This window comes from Pinus tabuliformis, chromosome 6 (genome assembly GCF_031772625.1).
Source record: "Pinus tabuliformis cultivar Carrire ecotype Pingquan chromosome 6, CPIR1, whole genome shotgun sequence".
Lineage (NCBI taxonomy): Eukaryota > Viridiplantae > Streptophyta > Pinopsida > Pinales > Pinaceae > Pinus > Pinus tabuliformis.
The window spans coordinates 1,905,641,516-1,905,666,160 of record NC_142292.1 but is presented as its reverse complement, the minus strand read 5'-3'; the positions used below and the strand labels follow the sequence as shown (position 1 = coordinate 1,905,666,160).

Sequence of the window (24,645 nt, the reverse complement as noted above, 5' to 3'; positions counted from 1 at the left end):
ATTCCATTGCTATAAAATGGGACTCTATTATGTGTTCTGTGTGGTTTGGACTCCAATCAATCTCCAGTTTTGCTATCTTTTTGTTATCCTTTTTTTATAATTGAAATTATTTGTGGAAATTATTACCATTCTAAGATCCTTCTAGAGGATCTCTCAATGAGATAATGTGTCTATTTAATCTTGTATTCTCAAAAAATTTAATAAATTTGAATTCCTGAGCACAACTCTATCATGTCTTATTTTATGGTTTTATTGTAAATTTAATACATTTACAATTACTTCGCATTTCCACTCCTTCAGGTAGACACTGCCCATGTCCTTACCATCATATGCCTGCAAAATAACCAATCGTGTGAGTAAACTATGAATATGAATTTTTAGACCACCCTTCCTATGCCCACGAAATAACTGCTGACAATAGATTTTCACACATCCCATATATCGAACTCTCTAAAATGGTTTCGCCCATGCCTCATTTTCTTATGGCTTCGAGCTTTTCGAATATCGCAATTTGTCTCGGAACTTTATCTCATTTGATTTCAGAATTCAATTTTTCCCTGGTCTATTAAGGTTAGGCTTTTTCCATGGATTCTGATGGGTGTGCCCCTCCTTGGGATGCTTAGGAGAAAAAAAAAATGTAAATATTAAAAAGGGGAAAATATTAATAGAAAGTTAAATATATATTTTTAAGAAAATATTTAAATAATAACTATTATCTGTAAATAAGTGATAATAATATTCTTTTTTCAGTTTAATGGGCAAGAAAAAGAAGGGGTCAATATCTGATTGTAATGCTTAATTCATTATTATAGTACCCTTAACCATACCAAGTGAATATTGGGAAAATGCTTCAATAAATTCTATTACTGGTGAATCCAAATTGGAATGAATGGATTTTAGTATATTAGTGGTACATCAAGTAATAATGTACATCTATTTTTTTATTTTTATTTTATGTTTTTTAAAAAAGTATAGTGGCATGTGTGGAAATAGGTTACTGAATTACTTTCTTGTTTTAATAGTTAATTGGCTTATTTATTTTTTTTACAGAAACGGGTAGTGGATATATTAGAAACTTGGCCTTAATGCCAAAGAGTGGATTACAAAGGGGGTGAGTCTAAAACGATAACTTCCGAACAACCTTGCAAGACCGTGACATTTATGATTAGCTCACATCTTTTCTTAGCTGCAACTATGTGATCAATTTCAGAGATTTTCCCAAGCTTGTGGGTACAAACAAACTGATTTAACAGAAAGCAATAAAACATGACAAGTTCTAAATTAAGGAATTGGTTCCCATATTTCCTGTCTGCCTCTGAGCAAAGCACCAGCTGTAAGAAGGGCTACTTTGTTCGCTTCAGTGTCCACCTCCTTATTATTGGTTCTCAACACATGATAGAAATTTAAATTCTGGAAAGAGTCACCAAGGTCTAAAATTCTGTGAATCAACCTTGCTAGCCTTAGGTCCTTTGGCTTAAAACGTGTCACCATAGTATTAATAATAACCTGAGAGTATCCAATAACATTAAACTCCCTGATGTTCAACACTTTCAGCATATTGAGTCCTTGATAAAGAGCCAAAGCCTCTGCTTGGATGCTGGAAGCGATGACCAAGCCCCAGGTGAAACTGTGAATCTTAGAACCAGCTGGGTTTAATATAACTCCTCCAGCACCAGCTCTTCCAAGATTTCCCTTAACAGCCCCATCAAAAGTAGAGAGTGCCTCTGATGGTTTGCAATCCATCCCTAGAGCTCATTTGCTGTAGCCCTTATTTGCCAAGCTTTTGGAAGGGAGATACTCTTTCCCAATTTTTCGAACTGTAGATCGAGAGAAGAGCCCCAATTTTTATCTTGCTAGGTGAGATTTAAATCATCTTTGTGGTCTATCAGGCACTCTTTTAACTAGAATTTAATTTTAACTATCACTAGCTTGACGTCCTGCTCACAGTTTCTGAAAATCCTTTTGTTTCAGTCAAGCCAGATCTCTGAGCAGGTAATTTTAGGGAGGATAAACCAAGCAGCTCTAATAATTTTGTTTTTTGGAGGAGGACCAGGGTACCTTTGCATCCATTTGTCAAAAACGTCAGTGGTGGAGGAAGGCAACTCGAAGCTAGAACTCAAAGTATTTAGCAGCGCGGACCAAATCTGCAAACTAAAGGAACATTCTAGCATCAAATGTGAAACTCTTTCATGATTTACCTTGCAAAGTCTACACCTTGAAGGGCGTGGAACCCACACTTCTACAGATTGTTGTTAATCAAGATTTTGGAATGGCATAACAACCAATTGAAAAAATCGATTTTTTGCAGAGAGGGGTGATACCAAATCCCTTTCCAAAGCTTTGGATTCGTGGCCACATGGAGGCGCTCACACAGCTTGGCGTATCCCTGAGCAATGGAATAACCACCAGCCTGCACATCCCAACCTCTAGAATCCCTGCTTCGCATCCACAATGGAGCCAATCCGTGAAGCTTGGAGAGCGGTTCCTTGCGTTCTATAGCCAAATCTCGGGGCATTTCAATTTTCCAACCAGCCTAGCATGAATCCTTCCAAGCTGAGATATCCCACAGGGAACGCATTCCAGCATTGTTCATCCAACTGTGCAATGCTTGGAGAGAGGGACAGTCTCCCAGCGGCTCATTGTTCATAATTTTGTCTGTCCAGAGGTTGATCCCTTTTCCATTGCCAGGGGCCTAGTAGACATGAGTATTTATAAGCAGACATGCTTTTGAACAGATCTTCTGGAAGGGCTAATTCAGGAGCAGCAGAGGATGGTCTAGATAGCGGGAATGCTTGCCCTTAAAATATTTTTTCCAAAGAGCTAGATGTGCCCAACCAGGGTTAGGAGCAATAATTCTCCAAATGAGCTTAGCTCCCATGGTGATATTTTGATATCCAAGATTTTTGAAGTTCAAGCCTCCTTCCAAGAGCGGTTTGGAGATAGAATCCCATCAGACTAATGGAAAATTTTTCTCATTTTTCTTGCCCCCCTTCCAAAATTTTTTCCAAATGATCTCCTCCATTTTTCTGAGAATCTCGGAGGGAGCAAGAAGAACATAAAACTGAAATAAGGGAAGACTGTTAAGGATTGATTTAATGAGGACAGATTTAATAGCAATGTTGAGCCAGGAAAAGCCCCAGGCAAGCAACTTGTTCTTGAATTTCTCCAGTTGGGGAAGCCAATCTTTGCTGAAGGCTCTTTTAAGAAAAATAAGAAGGCTCAAATACTTGAAGGAAGTCTAGTTTGAGGAGGTTGCGAAACCAAAGGTTCTGGAAATGGAATTGAGCATGTTGGAAGTGGTGTTCCAGCAATAGTTATGGCATTTTCCATTGTTTAAACTGCTTCCCGAAATCAAACAAAACTCGTCCAGGACTCCTTCAAATCTGGAAGCTATAAGCACAAAGGCAACTCCAAATAATAAGGTGTCATCCGCAAAGAGGGAATGATTGATGTTTTTAACACCTCTTGCTTTATAGAGCCTAGCAATTTCCTGGTCCATCATTTTTCGTCTAAATAGAAGCTAAGGATAGAGGCTTGAAGAATAAACTAAAGGGGTGAGAGAGGGCAGTCCTGCCTAATCCCTCTCGTGGCTTTGAAAAAGTCAGCAGCTCTGCTGTTTACTAATGGAGCGATCCAAGGCTCCAAAATGCAGGCCCAAATCCAATTTATAAAATTCTCCCCGAATCCAAATTTGTGTAAGACATTCAGCAGAAAACTATCCTTTACTCTATCAAAAGCATTTGCTAAATCAAGCTTGACAACCATACCTTTTTCCTTGCGACTAATACTTGAGTGGATTGCCTCTTGGACCAGCATGTGGTTGTCCACTATCTGTCTCCCTTGAATGAATCCTCCTTGGCTTTCCGGAATGACTTTGGGGAGGATGAGCTTAAGTCTATTAGCAATGACTTTAGTAATCAGTTTATAACCGATGTTACATAGCGATATCAGACGAAACCTGTTGAAAGTGTTGGCTCCTTTCTCTTTGGGGATGAGAGCAAGAAAAGCAGAGTTTGTGCTGCCTCCAATTTTCTGGCAAGTTTGGGACTTGATAACCATTTTGTATAGATCTTTTTCCACAATCTGCTAGCAAGATTGGAGGAATCTGGCTGTAAATCCATCTGGTCCAGGGGCTTTGTCTGGGTCCATGGCGAAGAGGGAATCCTTGACTTCTTTCTTAGTGACTTTAGCTTCAAGAAGGTGATTCATTTCAATAGTAATCATAGAGGGGACCATGTCAATTATATCAGAGCTTTGGTCCAGATTTTTATCTTCACTATACAGGCTTTTAAAGTGAAGGGAGGCAACTTTTTTTATGCTTACATTGTCTTTGTGAGTAATAGTGCCATCTTTGATTTCAGAGATGGCATTGGTACATTTCCTTGCCTGAGCTTGTTTATGGAAAAAGGAAGAGTTCCTGTCCCCTACTTTAAGCCAAAGACTGTGTGACTTAAGTCTCCAGTACTCTTCTTCTGCTAGACAAGCCTTGTGGAAGTTTTGCTAGAGCTAGGCTTCTTTATCTAGAAACTCTGTAGTTGTGTCAGCTATTTCAGCTTGGAGATGGTGATTTTCCAGACTGCGTTGAACATTTTTTCTTTCATTTGCTAGATTGGGTAGAGTTTTGGCCCAACTTTTTAAAGCCCTTTTCACTCTTTTGAGCTTCTCCTCCCAAACAAAAAAGGGGGAGCCTTTTACTGGGTACATCCAGATGTCCTTAACTAAATGCATGAATTCTGATTCATTAGTCTAAAGTGGGCTGAATCTAAAGGGGATTAGACCTAGGTCAAGTTGAAACACCAGTTCTAGCTTGATGGGTTTATGATCCGAAGTGTTGCATGGAAGGATATGAACTCTAGCCTCTAATCCAAGCAGAAGAAAAGAGCTTTGAATTAAGAATCTATCCAATCTAGTAGCAATGTGGCCAGGACCAATTCTTTTGTTAGTCCAAGTGAACTTACTAGAGATTGGCTTGATGTGCAGTAGGTCCTAGTCCTGTATGAGATCCTTTGCCCATTCCCTTGCCAGACCTCGAACAATGCTACCTCCTCTCTTATCTACTGATAAGAGAGTAAGTTTGAGATCTCCTGCTATGATGATATTCTCCAGATTAACTAGATCTGCTTCGGTTCTTATGGAGTCCCAGCAGGCCTTTTTTTCCACAATGTTCACGGGGATGTACATGTTGAAGAGGTTGATAATCTCTTTTGAGTCTAAGTGCTGCAATTTTAAGAGCAGCCAGTGAGTATTGAGGGTCTCATAAATGAATGAGAATTTGTTAGCATTCCAAAGAGTGTCCAACCCTCCGGAAGCCCCTCGAGCTGAGATAGCTTTCACCTCACATTTGTTCTAGAGTTTCTTGCTTGCCTGAAGGAAGACAGAGTCTTCCAGTTTGGTCTCCTGGATGAGAAGTATGTTAGGAGTTTCTGTTCTTATTAAACTTCTTATGGCTTCTTCTTTGATTCTGCTTCCCATACCTCTACAGTTCCAGGAGACTATCTTCATCATTTGTATTTTCGGTTGGCTCCCTTAGAGCCTTGTGGCTAGTTTCTCGCCATCTTTGCTTTTGATGCTAGGAGCTTCTTAGGGGTTGGCTGGCTGCCTTGAAGCTTATCCTTAAAAGTTTCCTTCTCTCTTTTTTCCTGATCTGATTTGCAACCTCTTGTGGATCTCCTTGTCGAAGCTTAGGATTCTCCTGTTTCCCCTTCTTCCTCCGAGCACTCTGATTCATGCTCCTCTTCCTCTAATAGTTAATTGGCTTATGAGTATCTTATCATCTTTAATTTGATGGGAAATTTAATATTGTGAAAAAATATTGAGAAGGATATTTTTTATTTTTGCATATGATAAATAGACATAATGGGTCAAGTGGTTGCCCCAAGTAGAATGGTGGTACAACACATATTTCTATACTTCATAAAAAACGTCCACATTTATGGATATAATCCTCCATTAATCACAACACCATTGAAAGATGTTGTAAGGATCGGGTGGAGGACCACATAGGGCACTAACAAGTGGCTCTAAAACTACTGAAGGACAACTTGGCTATAACACAAAATAGGGTGAACTAACAATTATATAGATATCACAGTGGAATGGAATTTGAAACAAGGAATTGAGTATTTTTTATATTACAACCATATAAATAGATGTCCCTCAAGAAAACAAAAGAAATACAATAAATTAGCACAGAGTTATTATGTCCCCTATATGATGTTCTAGAAGACTGGAAGAATGGATTATAAATTGGACCTACCTCCATCTTTACATGTACATCTAATCATCCATGTTTCTTGCTTAAGAAACGTAATCAATGGTCAAATCCAAATCCAAGCTATTTTATGAAAGAATAAAAAAAAGTGGAAAATATTATGATGGGTCCAACCCTTTTGAACCTCGCAATTGATCACTGGTTAAGTGATGAATAGTGTAGTGATTATAATAATTAAACTCTTGGTGATTTGGTAGTGGATATTTTTTGATTGTTTATTAATGACTGGTAGCTGTGAATTTATGTAAGGGGAACACCTGTTCCGTCCTCGAAACCCGTTGTCCTGCATTTGGATTACACACCAAACCCCTTGTTGGGTGTGGAACCTGATTATCTTCTGTATTCAAAGGTCTCAGCTGGATGTATACCTCAAGAAAACTGTACACCCCTCCACGTGGGGGGGTGCCAGCGGTCCCTCGGCGGGGGTTTGGGAGCAACACCCCCGAAGCTAAAAATAGATGTAAAATTGCCTTGTAAAAGTCTAGTAATTTCTAGTCAATCTGGGCCGTTCATTAGGTGGATGATCTGACAGTAGAAGTTATGTTTAACTTAGGGAATTTTGCCCTAGAAGGCAACCCCTCACTATATATGAGGGAATTGTATTGCGTCTATGTATATCTGTATTCTAAGTGAGGAAGAGAGAGAAGATTGAGAGTGAAAAGGGTGTTACAGTGGATCTGTTGTAGGTTGTATCTCTTTAGTTTGCTGGATAATATAATAAAAGAAGGACTGGCTGTTTCTACATGGATGTAGCCCAAACTGGGTGAACCACGTATATCTATGTCTCTCTTGTTTTATGCGTTTTCTGTGTTTATATTTCTACAATATTTTATGTGTTCCATTGCTCCATAATATATAATTTTCTAACAACTGGTATTAGAGCCGAAGGTCTCCTTGGTTGATAAACTTGTAGGAGAGAGAAGGGTTCCTACTTTGAGTGGGAGCAATGGCATAATATGGTAGGTTTAGGGTCGAAAAGTTTAACAGCCAAAACTACTATCTATGGAAGATGCAGATGGAAGATTATCTGTATTAGAGAGATATATACCTACCATTGAGCGGAAAGACAAAGAAGCTAACGAGTATGACAAACACAGAATGGAACATTCTTAACAGAAAGGCACTTGGAACAATACGGTTGTGCCTAGTGGTGTCGGTAGCATTTAATATTTCAAAGGAAACGACAACAGAGGGTTTAATGTCAACATTGGCCAAACTATATGAAAAACCCTTTGCCTCAAATAAGGTATTTCTGATGAAGCATTTGTTTAATATGAAGATGTCAGAAGGTGGATCTGTTGCAGACCATTTAAATGATTTTAATACAGTTACAAGTCAGTTAAGTTCTGTAGGGGTAACTTTTGATGATGAAGTTAGGGCTCTGTTATTTTTGTGCTCATTGCCAGAAAGTTGAAATGGTTTAGTTATGGCCATTAGTAACTCTATCTATGGATTTAGTACTTTAAAGTTTAATGATGTTGTCAGTGCAATCCTTGGCGAGGAAATGCGACGCAAAAGCTCCAGTGAGACATCAGGTAATTCTTTGACTGCAAAGACCAGGGGAAGAAAAATGGAAAGAGGAAGGAGCCCATGATATTGCAGTAAGTCAAGAAAAGACAGATCCAAGTCCAGATCAGGGATAGTGTGCTGGAAATGTGGGAAGAAAGGACACCTGAAGAAAGACTGCAAGTCTCGGAAGGAAAAATAAGGAGACGCACAGCAAGAAACTAATCATGAAGCGAATGTAATAGGTGATGTGCTACAAGATGCTTTGATTCTTTCACTAGAAAATATTATTGATGGCTGAGTGGTAGATTCAGGGGCCTCATTCCATGCCACACTTGATAAGAAACATTTTCATGATTATGTTCAAGGAGATTTTGGACAGGTTTGATTGGGTGATGATAAACCCTGTAAAATCGTTGGAATGGGTACAATTTTCATAAAACACTAGAATGGAAATCAATGGCTATTGAAGGAGGTAGGGCATGTTCCATATCTGAAGAAAAATTGGATTTGAACAGGGCAATTGGGAGGTGAAGGTTGCATAACTACTTTCACAAATTAAACCTAGAAGGTCACTAAAGGATCCCTAGTAATAGCGAAAGGAGAAAAGGTTGGTACATTGTACTTATGCAATGATATTTCTAATTTTGTTAATGCTTTAACCTCTATAGGAGAAGATACGGCATTGTGGCATCATAGGCTCGGGCATATGAGTGAGAAGGGGATGCAGATTCTTTACTCAAGAAATTGTTGGCATTATGACTAAAGTGTTGTCCTTGATGGCAACCCATTCAAGTGGTAGTTCACTATTCTTCAAAGTCAGCAGCAGAAGTTGATGATCAGGCTCTCAGTTTGTTGAAAATTAAGAAGGACGCAGGAAACGAGTTCAGAAAGTGCGTCCCCGCAGGTATACCATGTAGAACCCGCGTCCAGGGACGCAGGCCAGCCGTTCAGGGGGTGCGTCCACCCAGTGCACACATTTCAAGGCAGAGAAAAGCACGTGGGGGTTTCTTGTGTGGTATCTAGCCGACGGTTTTGTGTTTCTATGGTGTCGGCTCGTGGTATTGTTCCATGTTTTGAGGAGGAGCTTGCCTATATAAAGCAAAGGAGATCTTTTGGATTGTGCAAAAGTCTTGGGTTGAATATCTTATGAGGGCTAGATCTGGTCTAGATCTAAACAAGGCGAATCTACTGATGGACCGAGATCTCTTCGGTGCATGTTCAGATCTGTGGATCTGATTGTCTGGGTTACTTCTAAAGTCTTGAAATCATCTATGCCCGGACGGACGCAGGTGCAGTAAGGGTTCAGGTGCGTCCGGGACGCAGGAGCGAAGAGTTTCAGGTGCGCCGGACGCAGGCTCAGAAGGTTTCAGGTGCGCCGGGACGCAGGCAGTTCAGTAGACTCAGTGCGAGGGACGCAGGCTAGCAGTTGAGCAGGGTGCGTCCAGGGACTCAGGCCAGCAGTTGAGCAGGGTGAGTCCGGGACTCAGGCTAGCAGTTGAGCAGGGTGAGTCCGGACTCAGGCCAGCAGTTGAGCAGGGTGCTTCCTTCTCTTAAAATCTTTGTTTATCATTGTTGTATTCCGGGTTTGGTCCTATTATTGTTGATCTGGTTATTTCAGTTGATTGGGTGTTTCAGAAGGTTGTTTGAGCTTCAATGTTGTTGTTGGGTCCAGTATGAAAATTGGATGAAATGTGGCCTTTCAGTTTATGGGTTGTGCTTTAGTGTATCCAGTATGAAAATTGATGAAACGTGGTACTTGGAGCAGAGAAGATTGTAGGCCAGTGCCTACGTACTAGTATCTAAGCTAGTACAAGAGCTAAAGGAAATCTTTGGAGCATTGTAGCAGGTAGTAGCCTGCGTACTAGTAAATGGATCGGCTAGTACAAGAGCAAAGGGGGTTGTAGCTCCCGTACTGGTATGAGGCTGCACCAGTACAAATATTGTAAAAGGATTTTCTTATTAAGAAGAAGATTGAGATGACTTGCAGCAGGTGGTTTTCTCCCGCATTGGGTTTCCACCTTATATCATTGTGTTCGTGTGTGTGCCTTATGTGTGATGATCTACTTTATGTTACTGCATCTATTAACTGATAATATGGTTGATAATGTCCTAATGCACTCATTGAAGATCGATTAACTTAATCTTAATAAGTTGTGGAAGTAGCATATATAAATCTGATTATGGAATTGAAAAAGTTTTATTAATGTGATAATACTGATTCACCCCCCCCTCTCAGTATTATTTCCAACAGAAATTTGTTGCCAGGTTTGAAGCATATTGATTTAAAATTCTGTAAGAATTGTGGATATGGAAAACAGAAGAGAGTCAGATTCCTTAGAGTTGGGAAAGAAAAGAAGAGCGAAAAATTAGATCTTGTGCATATAGATGTATGACCTACTCAGGTATCATCTCTTCGTGGCTTTCGTTATTATGTTACTTTTATTGATGATGCAACTAGAAAAACCTAGATTTATTGTATTCGAAATAAATCTGATATATTTGATACTTTCAAGAAATGGAAAGCTTTGTTTGAAAATGAGACAGGAAAAAGGTTGAAGTGTCTCAGATCAGATAATGGAGGTAAATATTGCAGCAAAGATTTTGATAGGTACTATTCAGAGAATGGAATTCGTAGAGAGAAGATAGTTCCAGGAACACCACAAGAAAATGGCGGGTCAGAAAGGATAAATAGGACAATCATGGAGCATGCAAGGTGCATGATATTGCATGTAGGATTGCCTTTAGAATTTTGGGCAAATGTTGTAGATACTGCTATTTATCTAATAAACAAAGGGCCTTCAAGTTCCTTGGATGGTGGTATTCTAGGGGAGGCATGGATAGGTAAAAAGGTAAACTACTCTTTTTTAAAGACTTTTGGTTGTGAAGCCTTTGTCCACATTAACAAAGAAAATAGAACAAAGCTTGAGGCAAAAGCAAAGAAATGTACCTTTATTGGATATGGTGTTAATGATTTTGGTTATCAATTTTATGATTATGAAAAACACAAAATCATTAGGAGCAGAGATGTCATATTCAATGAAAAGGTTTTGTATAAGGATCAGCTGTAGGAAAAGAAATAGGAAAAAGAAAACAGAGAATATACACTACTTGATGATATCACAGGAAAAGTGATGGTGCCTGAAAAGAATAATGATCAACAGCCAGAACAACAAGCACTTCAAACACCTGAAAGTGGTGGTAAAAGATCTACTAGGATAACTAGACCCCCTAAATGATACTCTCCTTCATTATATTATGTATTGTTGACTGATTCTAGTGAACCAGAATGTTATGAAGAAGTAGTGCAGGTAGAAACCAGGAAGAACTGGGAGCAAGCCATGAAATAAGAGTTGGAATCCTTAGCACATAACCAGACTTGGGACTTAGTCAAGTTTCCTGCAGGTAAAACATCATTCCAGAATAAATGGGTTTACAAGTTGAAGGAAGAAGATGGAGGTAGAGAAAGGTATAAACCTAGACTTGTGGTGAAAGGGTTTGCACAGAAAAAGGGTATAGACTTTGATGAGATATTTTCTCTTGTTGTGAAAATGACTTCAATCAAAACTATTCTAAGTATAGTAGCAGCTGAAGATTTTCATCTTGAGAAGTTAGATGTAAAGACAACCTTTCTCCATGGGGATTTGGAGGAAGAGATATATATGCAGTAGCCATAAGGATATGAGGTAAAAGGGATGAAGAAACTAGTGTGCAAGTTGAAGAAGAGCTTGTTTGGCTTAAAACAGGCTCTAAGGTAGTGGTATCTAAAATTTGATAGGTTTATGTCTGAACAAGGTTATACTAGGTGTCGCTCTGATCATTGTGTTTATCTCAAAAGACAAAATGATGGCAGCTATATTATATTGTTATTGTATGTAGATGACATGCTTGTTGCAGGTTCTAACATGCAGGAAATAAATGTGCTCAAAAGGAAATTGGAAAACTCATTTGCAATGAAGGATTTGGGTGCTACAAAACAAATCCTTGGTATGAGAATAACTAGAGACAGGAAGAATCACAAATTAACATTGTCTCAAAGTGAGTACATAGAAAAGGTGTTGAAAAGGTTTAATATGCAGAATGCAAAACCAGTTAGTATACCTTTGGCTAGCCATTTCAAATTAAGTAAGGAGGCATGTCCCAAGACTCAGGAAGAAATGGCTCATATGTCTAAAGTTCCATATGCATCAGCAGTTGGAAGCTTAATGTATGCAATGGTCTGCACAAGGCTTGATATTGCACATGCAGTGGGAGTTGTAAGCAAGTACATGAACAATCTAGGAAAAGAACATTGGATGGTGGTGAAGTGGATTCTCAGGTATTTGAGAGGTACCACAAATCAAGTATTATGCTTTGGTGGTTCAAACATTGCTCTACAGGGATATGTTGATGCAAATATGGTAGGTGATAGAGATAACAGGAGGAGCACTACAGGATATGTATTTACTGTAGGTGGAACAACTATCAGTTGGGTTTCAAAAATCCAATGTGTTGTTGCACTTTCAACAACAGAAGAAGAGTATGTTGCTGCTACAAAGGCTAGTAAAGAAATGATTTGGTTACAAAGGTCTCAGGATGAATTGGGTAAGAAGCAGGAGTTGGGCAAGCTATACAGTGATAGCCAGAGTGCCATACATCTTGCAAAGAACTCTGCATTTCATCCGAAGACTAAACATGTATAGCTCAAGTACCATTTCATACAGTTAGCATTAGAAGATGGACAGTTGAAGTTGGAAAAGATACACACTATCTGTTGGCATTATGGCACAGGTTTGGCACTATGGTACAGGTGTTGTCCTTGATGGCAACTCACTCAAAGGGCAGATCACAGTTCAGACTCTCAGAATGAAAGAAAATGAGGTATACACAGGTTCATCTTAACAAAATCGCATATACACGTGGGTGTACCGATCAAAAGGTGCATATACATATGCACGCACTTTCATGCAAAGAAAAGCATGTACATGTGGGAAAACTTATGGTTGGTCCATGGTATTTAGTCCATCATATTTGAACCTATGGTTTTGTTCCTTGGTATTGCATCCAAAGTGTTGAACCCAGGTATTGAGTCCCTAGTATTAGATCTCTATGGTTTGGACCATGGTGTGAGTAAGGCCTAAGTCTATAAAAAGGGAAGGAGATCATTTGGCATGGGATGAACTGAAGGATTGAATATCTTATGAAGAGCAAGATCGAGAATACTGTCATTGGGTTATGGTGCATAACTAGATCTGAATCAAGGAGGAACCTGAGTCAAGGAGAAGGATCAATTCTATTGATAGGTTAAGATCTTAAGGCAGTTTGAAGAGAAGTATCTTTGTGAAATATTTGATCTGTTTGATGCACGACGTGATCTATAAATATGATAATCTGGGTATACCTAATGTCTGAATAAGTAAAAAGATAAATTATCTTTTATAGATCTATATGCAGGTTCAGCGCAGCAGAGGCGCATATACACGCTGGTTCACTAACGAAAAACAGTGTATACGCTAGATAGCCTTGATACAGAAGCATATGCACACAAGTTCTATATATTGAAGTAGCGTATATCTCATGAAATATGTTTTAGCTGCTTCTGTCTATTGCTATAGTACTCTGGGTTAAGGATGGGAGTTTGGTTACTAGCACTGTTTTCTGGTTACAGCATTCTGAGAAGTTATTGGTTGATTCGGTATTTGTTTGTACAAAGGAATTTGGTTAATGCAGATATATTTGATGTTTGATTGATATACATGGATCGAGTATGAAAAATTATGAAACGAGGTACCTGGAAGAAAAGAGAAGGTTGTAGCCTTCTGTAGATCAGCACCTATGTACTAGTACCTCAGCTAGTACAAGAGCTAAGGGGGTTGTAGCTCCCTTCCAGGAGAAACTGGAGAATGAGAGAAGGTTGTAGCCTTCTATAGGTAGCAACTTGTGTACTGGTATAAGACTGCACCAGTACAGAAACATTGTTAAAAGAAGTTTCTAATTGAAAGAAGAAAGAGATGAATTGCAGTAGGTGGTTTTCACCCACATTGGGTTTCAACCTTATATCTTGTGTTCTTATGTGTGATTACCTATTTTGTTTTACTGTTCCTGGTTACTATTCATATGGTTTGATGCACTGATTAATGATCAACATCTAAAGAATAATTTAAATTACAAGTCTGCTCATATACGCTTGTTTCCTTAACTTAAGTTGAGTACATACGCGGTATTTACTAACTGAAGTAGCATATACAAATCTAATTGTGAAATGAAAAATAATTGACCTGATAATACTGTTTCACCCCCCCTCTCAGTATTGTTTCCAACACTAGCCAGAATCCTGCAAATATGCTAGCAAAAGTTGTAACCAGGCAAAAACTGAGAATCTGCTCAGTTTCAATTGGTCTTTAAGTATGATGAAGAAGATGAGAAACAGCGAGGTCCAAAGTGGAGTTATTGTCTAGCAAATGAAACAACAACGGAATTTCTATAATTAGTCTCCAAGTGGAAGATTATTGGGTGTGGAGCCTGATTATCTTCTGTATTCAAAGGTCTCAGCTGGATGTATACCCCAAGAAGATTGTACACCCCTCCACGAGGGGTAAAAGTCTAGTAATTTCTAGTCAATCTGGGCCATTCATTAGGTGGATGATCTGATGGTAAAAGTTATGTTTAATTTAGGGTTTTTTTCCCTAGAAGGCAACCCCTCACTATATATGAGGGAATTGTATTGCGTCTATGTATATCTGTATTCTAAGTGAGGAAGAGAGAGGAGATTGAGAGCGAAGAGGGTGTTACAGCGGATCTACTATAGGTTGTATCTCTTCAGTTTGCTGGATAATATAATAAAAGAAGGACTGGTTGTTTCTTTGTGGATGTGGCCCAAACTGGGTGAACCATGTATATCTGTGTCTCTCTTGTTTTATGCCTTTTCTGTGTTTATATTTTTGCAATATTTTATGTGTTCCATTGCTCCATAATATATTTTTTTCTAACACCCCTGTTCATTTGGAATTTTTCATTTTGTTCTCCAGTGGCTGAGAGGGTTTCTAGACTGTTCCTCTGCGATTCTGGTGGTTGTCTCTATGGCGCTCGGCTTCAGCCTCTCCTCTGTCCATTGGTTCTGTTGATATTTTCAACCACAACCTTGTTCCTCGTCTAGATTTTGAGAGTGAGATGGCTCTGTCTATTCTTCTAGTTCCATCAATGAGCTTGTGGGGTTCGAGACCTGGCCCTCAGTTATCTACTACTGGGCTCCTCTGCCTTATAGGTTTCGTGGGTGATGTTTGTGGTTACAGTCTTCTGAATGAATTTGTTCTTATATTGTCTTCTTCTCTTTCCATATGTATTCTTCGATTTGACTAGTTCTGTGACTGTGGTTTATCACGTTGCCACCATCCGAGAACTCAATGTTCAGCCTCAACTCATTGGCTAAATAGGGGTAAGTCTGCTCTATATGCTTTAGATGTTCGGTTGGTTTTTCTGGTTGTACTAAGGGTCTTGCTCCTCTGTTAGCATGGTCCTTGCTGGCTGGTGACTGGTTGAAACCTTCCTTCAGTTCGACACTTCTCTTCTGGTAAGCAAAGCTCACAAACCCTCTCTGCACATTACTCCATTTTAGGGTTTCAAAGGTTCCACGGTTCTAACTTCTGGTTGCTGTCTTTGCAGGTGGCTTGTTGAGCACTCTAGGTGTGGACTCTGGTTTGGCTGTTGCTGGCTCAAACATGTAGGGTCTTTTATTATTATCTCTTGTCAACAATTGGGGTTTCTAGGGTCTGAGCCTCAGCTCTCCTATCAGTCGTTTCTGGTTTAACTTTGTCAATAGCTTTGAGATGGGTACTCTCTGTCAGGTCTTCTCTAGGTGTAGCATTCATAGTTAGTTTGCTTGTTTTTCAGTACTGGGGTTTTGAACCCAGTCCACTTTTAGAACATGCAATGTATTTTGTATATTTTGGGACTGTAAATGATTCAAAAATTTGTAGAATTCTGCTTGTATTGTTTTCATAAAGAAATTACAATGTTTCAGTTGGAATGGTACCTGGAAAATTTTGTAATGGTTTTGTTCTTGTATGAAACCCTCCGTATGCTCTGGTGACTTCTTTTGCCTAAAATGCTCAGTGTGTTATGCAAATGTAGCTCTTTATTGTTGATAGGTGCCTTTGGTATTTGACCGTAGCCTCGTTCATAGATTCGATGTGGTCACTTCCACCTACTCTTGGCTTCGTTAACTCTGCTGTTTCTTTGATACCTATAGAGAACGATTATACCACCAGTTCTTGCTACTGTTTGTAAATGTGTTCAATTTATCATGAATGGAAAGAAAGAAAGAAAGTACTTAGTTACGAATGGACTCAGATGATCCTGAAAAATACTCTTGTATAATTTTATTTTCTTTTTCTGCTATGATCAAAAATCAAATTCGGCAAATGTCTCAGCTGTTCCTTTTTGTATGATTTTTTGAACAGTTGTAGAAACTGTCAACAGTTACAAGTAGTTACATTGGATAACTGTTAATGTCTATTCACCTAATTCTATAATTAATTCAAAACAGAAACTAAAGGAAATTAAAATGAAATTAAAAACATAACTTGCTATCAAGTCCTAAATGCTAGAAATTAAAAGGAAATTAAAAGACTCAGGTACAATGACCTATCAACCTGTCAACATGTAACCCGTGAGACAAACACGTTCATTTTGTTCACCCTGAGCTAGATGCTCCTGCATCAGGCTCTCGGGGTAACAAAAATTCATGGTGTCGTTCCATGAGCTCCTCGACAGAATATGCTGCATGTTATATCTGTGCTGCATCAAGTCACGAACTGTCCTCAATGGGATGATCCTTCCACTTGACAAGGTACTAAAGGTACTCTTTTCTGCGAGTTTTCTTGGCCACGTCTATGTCGAGAATTCTCTCAATCTAAACCGGCTGAGCCAAAGGCATTTTCCTCATCCAAGAATTGCTTTCCATCTGGGTGTCCCGTTCTGGCTGTGTCATAATGTTGTCTTCAGGATTGGCAGTGTATGGAAACAGCTCTGCCACATTGAAGATAGGCGATATGCCTATTCTTGGGGGCAACTATAATTCATAGGCATTCGCAGAGAATTTACGTAGAATTTTGCAAGGGCCAATTGTTATAGAAATATTTGGGCACTGCAACCCCAATCTTATATGTCGATAAACTAGGGCTCTTTAACCCCTACAAGTTTTGTTTCATACCCTAAATTATCATGGTCAACTGATTACATCATTCCCCAAATGTCCCACCTAAAAAATCATCCAGAACTGGCCAAAACAGGATCATACTGAATGCTCCATTGTCAGGGTGCGATGTGTACTGAATCCTACACTAGCCAGGTGCAATGCATACTGAAGAGGCCTTCTATAGGGTGCGATGAGCGAGGATGGACAAATTTCCAAGACAGTTTGCTAAGTAGATGCTCATGGAATCTTCTAGAAACTTCTCATATGACGCTTGCCTCTCTAAATTCGCCCGGGGATGAGTAATAGATCCAGGAAATCTCCAAGTGGAACCAAAAACAACAAGTGGAATGATGCTAATCAAAACCCCAGAGATGACTCACACCCTTGCACACATCTATAAATGGATCCCTCATCTGAGAGATCAAAAGGGCTGGAATTTTGTAATTTGCAAGGAAGTGTTGGTAGTTTGCCTTTGAGAAAGAGCATTGTATTATTGGGGGATCTTGCTTTTCATGAGGTGAAGAGGGCTTTGATGTTGGGAGGATGATGCTGGATCAGACAGCTGGGTTGTAATTCTCCCTTCATATTTAATAAAGTTCTTTGAGTTTTCCTCTATGCAATTATGTATTTGTCAATGTTGTTATTTGTGAATGCCATCATATGTTCATTGTATATCTGATTCTGCAATTCTTATGATATAATAGATCAAGATGCTTTGATGGTGTTTTGTTACTTTGTTTCTATAGGTATTCTCTTAGTGGGATAAGTAGGAGAGGAGTTGCAAGCTCTATCAAGGGAGAGAGAGATCAAGCAAGGAGTTAAGTGGAAGATCCAGGTTGGTTCCTTTGCCTCTCTCTTATCTATGATACATAGAGGAAATCCTGAATTTCTTTGATTGTTTGATTCTAGGACAGCTTCCCATCCTAGAGGGCTAGTTGATCGAAAAGACACTAGTTTTCCTGGAAACAAAATGGCGACTCCATTGGGGAGCGAATAGATGTTTGTTTGTTATTGTTGTTTGATTTATAAAATATAGACGAAGCCTGAAGTTAGCCAAGTAGCCTTCGAACTGCTCTTGCTCTGAAATTGCATAGTAGATGAACGCTGCTTCAGTCAATCTCCAGTTTAGTTTATGAATTGAATATTTGACTTACAAGCATTCTAGATGCCCTTTTGGTAGCTCAGTAACCTCCGAATATCATTCCTCTATACTTTGCTCTTTACTGTCCATCATAGCTCAGCTTAAATCACTAAAATCAGCTGCAAATTTGAGCCAAAACCCACCTTAGTTGCGCTCCTTGGCCCATCGCACTGTCTGTCACTGTCAAACAATATGCATTGCACCTCCCAAGCTTGAAAAGTGCGATTCATCCCTGTTTTTGTGAAGCCTAGGTGTGATGACTGATTGAGCCTATTTCTCTTCTTGAAATTTGGGGTTTTTGTCCTTGTTTTCAGTTCTGTTTAGTTGATTTGTTGCTTATGAATAGTGCCTCATTACTGAAGCCTACTTGCATTACATAGATCAAACTCCATTGATTAGGATTAGTAAATGTTTTAGGTATTTTTTCATCATTTACTATCCTTTGTCAAAAAGTTGCTTAAATCGACCTGTCGTTTTGGTACAAAGAGTGTCGTAACTGTCGTTTTGTGTCAAAAAGAGAAGTGTCATCGAGTCTTCCTTCTCTAAATAGTCGATTGAACTTTTTGTCATGTATTTGATTTTATTTGTTGTTATTCAAAGTGTCGAAAGAATTTTCTATTTGAAATTGAAAAGTGTCATTTAGTCTTCCTTTCTATTTTGAAATAGAAATTGTCGAAATGTCGCTTTGAGTAAAGTATTTCAGATCTTTTACTACATTTGTTTCTCTTTTCTGGCATTTCTCACATTAAGGGAATGAAAAACAAATACATGCATTTTCATTTTCATTTAGCTTGTGTGCAAAAAATGATTTAGGAAAGTGCATTTAGTGTGTGCTCTTTTCTCTTTGTTTGAAAGAATCGTAATTTTCTTTCCCTAGTAGCTAGGATTTTCATTGATCAAAATAAACAACGATTGTTTATCATTGTAGATTTCATTTTTAGGAATTTCAAATCCACATCACGTGGTGAACCATTGAAAGGTGAAATTTTAAAAAAGATCAACTCTAAAGTAAATCTCCATGAACCTAACAATGCTTTGGAACCTAACGCAACACATCTAGAGGTCTAGGCTAGAGACGTGTTCTAGCATCATAAAATCTAGCAACTATCGTTTTCATCAAAGGTTGGGTGATTCCTCCTCTTTGATATGACAAGTGCTAGAATGGACTTGTGCTCCCCATACCGTCAAGTATATATTGGGAGACCATAATAGGCTTACATCCTTTATCCATAGGAAGCCGTGTTTGCCACCCTATTGATCACAATGCACTGAACACAGTATTCAGGAAGATTGACTGCCATACATAAGTCCTTGGTAATTTCTCTTTAATTTATCACCAAGGTGTATATTACAGTTTTGTGATTGGTTTGGTAATCCCTCTATCTAGATTTCCAAAGTAGTCACTTTCGTTCCTTTTCGACTCTTTAAAAGAAAAGTTCCATCTGAGCACTTGTCACTTTAGGCTCATTAAAAATCGAAGGGGACTACAGTCATCTTTAGCTTTTTCTTGACTCTTAAAAATTGAAAAAGTAAAGTTGTGTCAAAGCATCTTTAAAAATTATTAAATTCAGAAAAACATTTTTCCCCTTAATTTTGAGTTGATCAAATAATCTGCAATCGTGGAAGAAAGGCAATCAAAACCCCGTTGTTCACAGAGACTAGTGAGTCAACCATCTTTGACTCTGGAAACAAAACCATTCCAGGCAAAACAGTCTCATTTAATTGAGTCTGATTCATCTGGTTTATTTGAAACTTTTGTTTCAACATCATCAGATACTATAGTTACTCTGATAATTTCTGGTACATTTGCCTCTAAACAAGAAGTTCCATAGTTGCAATAGGACATTAGAACTGATCCTAGTGTAACGGTAGACACTTCTATACCTGAAACAACCCCATCTAGAGTTGATCTAGAGACTGAAGTTCACTTACCTAAACATTTGGAAGTTGAGTTCCAAAATTCAGAAGGTGCCACCCCCCCGTATTTGTCACTGTAGAAGCTATACCTTCTTCGGCTCCAGAAATATTTTATGGACCTGATGGTCTACCTCTTCCACTTGGACTGATTTCTATAGAAGAGATAGTAGAGGATCCTCCATCTAGTACCCTGTTACATTTTGGGACTGGGATTCATCTATATCCTTCTATTCCTGAAGTTGGTTCTTTTAATCATCCTTCATCGCAAGTTCCTGTCGAATCGCTAGAAAATCTTTTGGATAGACTAAACATGTCTGAGCAACCATCAACATCTAGGACTGTGTCATCTGATACAGCTACAACAAAACTTCCTACTACCATTCCTACAATGTTTGCTAGTATGCCATCTGTCTCGGCTAGTTATCAATCACTAGCTGGAGTCCACTCAGGGGTTGTTTTGACGACATGGTCTGTTCCTATTTATTCATCCGGAATTCCATCTAGTATTTCTTATGTTGAAACTCAGCAAATTGATCCTGCAGGCCAGTATCAATTTGGGCAGACCAGTCTTCAAAGACCGATATATCCTTTGAACACTGGATTGCCACCATATGGAGGGCAATATGCTTTTTCATTGTTCCCTCCTAGAGAACAACCATATGAGAGTTTACAACAAAATTCAGGTCAAATTGGAATTACATCCAGCAGTTGGGTACCGATACTACCTCAACAACCAAGGTTGTATATTCAATGCAACCGACCCAACCTGTGTTGAATATTCCCACTACCCCTGCTATTGTGACTATGTCGCAAGTACAAGCACTACCTATTGTGTGTCAACCTCTTATCTCTACAGCTCAATCAAAACCTCAAGTTAGTGCTTCCTTACCTAGAATGACTCAGGCTCAAACGGGTATTATCACTCCACATCTTGGTCAATCTTCCAGTATTGGACAATAGAAAATGGTCCAACAACCACAATTCCAGCAAACCTACCGAGGACCTGAACAACAAGGCTTTGTAGGTAATAGACAACCGCATTTTTAAAACAGTTATCAACAACCACGTTATACTGGTTATGTCCAACAACCTTATCAAAGTTACCAGCATTAGATACATTATGCTAGTATGCAAAGACCTACTTCTCAGGCAATCCCATCTTATCCTGGGTATGCTTCACCTAACCTGAATCAATAGTTGCCTTTTGTAGCAACTCTAGAATTACTAGATTTGAACTGGGTGACGAATGATCCAACTGCATATGCCTCTTGGTGGCCAGCGATTCATCATAAACTTCCCTCCGATATTCCTAAATTCAATGGAAATCCAGGTGAAGATCCGTCGAATCACGTAATGACTTTTCATTTGAGGTGCTCATCTAATACCCTGAATGATGATTTGATCAGGCTTCACCTTTTTCAGAGAATGTTCACTGGTCCAGCAATGAAATGGTATACTGAATTACCTAGAGCTTCGTTTGATAACTTCAGTGCCATTGCCACTACTTTTCTAACCCACTTTCAATTACCCATAAGGTATGAATCGGGAAAAAAACTCCTTACCAACTTTAAATAGACCATGGCCACTCACATATCTGATCATATTCATGAGTGGTGAGGTCATCAGCGAATGGTAAAGACGTATGTTCCTGATCAGCTTTTAGCTGAGTGGTTTATTAAGTCCTTATTACCATCTATAACTGAGGATGTGGTGAAAGGAGGAGTTGTCACTGAAGAGCAAGCCATTTCTCGTGCCCAATATTTAGATTTGATCTATACTCAGTTTGGCACACTCTACGACAAAATTCCTGATGCTCCCAGACAATAATTTTCTAGCCCCCCCCCCCCAAATCTAACAAGGACTCTCATGCCAGCGATGGCGTGATCGGTACCTCACGAATGAAAACCACAAAGGCTCCATTTCGTAAAGCCCTTGTAGTTTCTAGTCAAAAATCAAATGACAAACCTCTTGCCTCGGAGATTAATGCTGTGTCATCTGACAAGGGCAAGAATCCAAAGCAACCAGGGGGCAAGAAGAAAGGGAAAGATAAAAAGAAGAAACAGGAAAATTCAACTCCTGAAAAATCTTCTGAGAACCCTACTGGGTGAAAGAAACCTCGTGATCCATGTTACATATGTAACGAGGACCATTGGATGAGAAATTGTCCACATCGAGCTGAGGTTATGAAATTGTTAAAGACTTCAAGTACCTCAGCGGTGTTGACTGATCCATTTCCGAACCCAGAAACTAATTTGGTTGCTATCGATCATGCTTCCACATCACAAGTGCTTATGCTATCCATCTCGAAATAGCAAAATGATGCTTTGATATCGACAAGGAACAAAGATTATGGGAATCCACCATCGTCAAACAACAAGGCTACAGATCAACCTAGTAGTTCGATGACGACTTCGCCAGAAGTCATTCCACCCATTATTCTTGAATTAACTATAAAGCTGCCAAAGGGAGTCGTACATAAATCGACATTTAATCCTCGTGCTCGAGCTGCACAGAATTATAATATAGTGGAGGATCTAGCTCAATTGCCATCCACTATGTCGACACTTGAAGTACTGCAGAATTGCCCCTCCCAAAAGCAAGCTTTGTTATCAGCAATAGGTGGGATTGATCTAGCAGATTCCAATCTCATGGCCTTTAACCATAAAGGATATGCATCTTAGTTACCAGCCCAAATTGCTTTCCTTATACAGGTAAAAGCCCTCAATAAAATTGTTCACTGAACAATCATGGACGAGGAGGCATCTACCTATATTATGTCGATGAGTTGACAACTCTATAAAAAGGATTAGTGAAATAGAAGCTTTTGTGAATGAGCCCACTAATTATCACTGCTAAACAATCAATCCAGATTATGAAGTCTTCCATCTTGATCACAACCATGCTCACGATCAAGGGAGTGTGACCACCTAGCCTGACATAATGGCCATCATAGCTTCCAATAATCAAAAACCACCTTGCAAGGACATCCTAGCTCATGTCTCATGAATTTTATTTATCAATCTTAACTAATATAAATCTTATAAATATAATATTAGAATCCTCTCCAGATTCACTGTTAATACAAGGGTAAAGGAAATTTTCTACCTCAAGGCACTAGCCAATACCAACTTTGGTATTTGTGACCCCTTTGTGGGGATGCACCTACCTTGCCCCGTTGGGTTTCTGCCTTGTAACATAGTTCAAGGATCACAAGACTTTCCAATCTTCCTACTCCATTAGACACACTTTATATGCTATACATAGTGAATGGAAAAGAAGCATTATAGAACACACAATTTCACAGAAGGAAGAAAAATCTTAGCCAATTCAATATCAAAATATTAACCACTGATTAATAAAGAATAACAAGTAGTGTAATGAATTGTTCCAAGTTATTTATTTACAAGCTGTAAAGAATGTAGTGGAATGGAAAATATTACTTAGGCAACCCTTCAATATTTTCTACTAATATGTCTATGCATGTACATATGAAATTAAGAGCATTGTTGAATACAAAGTTTCCTTTTCTCTTGCCTCCATTTTGACAAATCAATGTGAAATCAGTGTCACTTTGAATCTCCTTTCCTGTGTGGACGTTTTTACAAATCAATGTGAAATCAAAGTCACTTTGAATTTCCTTTCGTACGAGGGATCACATCCACAGTTGATTAGTAAAATATAATCTACTATATATTATGTTCAAGAAACTGACTGCAATCTACAGTGGAAACGAGACCTCAATTCTTATTCTGAATTTGAATATCTCAGGACAACATAAGAGATAAAAATGCATATGGCCTTAGTAGCTAGAAAACAATCACTCCATCATTACAAGACCACCTAGATTTCGGCACTTAATCTAGATAATGGCACTAGTTGTAGTGCTTATTTGCATTAGCACCATGGAAAAGCAACAACAATGTTTCAAAGTACACTTACTAGAAACGTTGTAACGTTCTGAGAATATTTAATGATAGCATCTGAACCTCATAGCTATGGTGGGGAAACTAGGGAACCCAAATATTGGAAGATATCTCATACCAAATCTAAGAAGAAAAAGGGGGAAAAAATCAAAATCTATAAATCAAGCAATGAATTGTTTACAAATCAAATACAATTTCTTTAACTAACAGTGAAATTGTGGTGATATATTTAAATATTTAGTAAGAGGGTAACTTCAAACCATGGAATATTACCTTTGTCATTACTGGCATCCCTCAATGACTAAGATTACAAATCAATACTTATGGAAAGATTGTAATAAATTTTGTGAAATAGTAAAGTGGAACCTCTATTTTCAAGCAACAAAATCAAGACATTGTTACATCAAGAGCCATAATTGATACATAATCAATGAATCAAGTCCTTGTATGGCACAAGCTTGTTTGACAACCTCTATTTTCTCAATAACAAAATCAAGACATTGTATGTGGTTATTGCCAAAAGGAAACTGCGTTCTAATTTGGAAGAGTATCTAATCAAAAGACATGGATTTATTCAAAGCTACAAAGCCTAATGGGTTACTGAAAAATAAGTTGGAATATGGGATCATGATACTTAAATTGAAAAAATATGCTTTCCTTTTAGAAACATTACAGTTACACAATGTTTTTTGAAAGCATTAGAATTTGAAAT

General features: G+C 38.6%; 1 protein-coding gene across 1 annotated transcript; it reads right to left on the bottom strand.

Annotated features, from left to right (window-relative positions):
- Positions 1–1,281: 1,281 nt before the first annotated feature.
- LOC149266810 (uncharacterized) lies at positions 1,282–1,743 on the bottom strand. The gene has a single exon (XM_089409166.1). The coding sequence runs from the start codon at positions 1,741–1,743 to the stop codon at positions 1,282–1,284; it is 462 nt and encodes a 153-aa protein (XP_089265292.1).
- Positions 1,744–24,645: the final 22,902 nt, after the last annotated feature.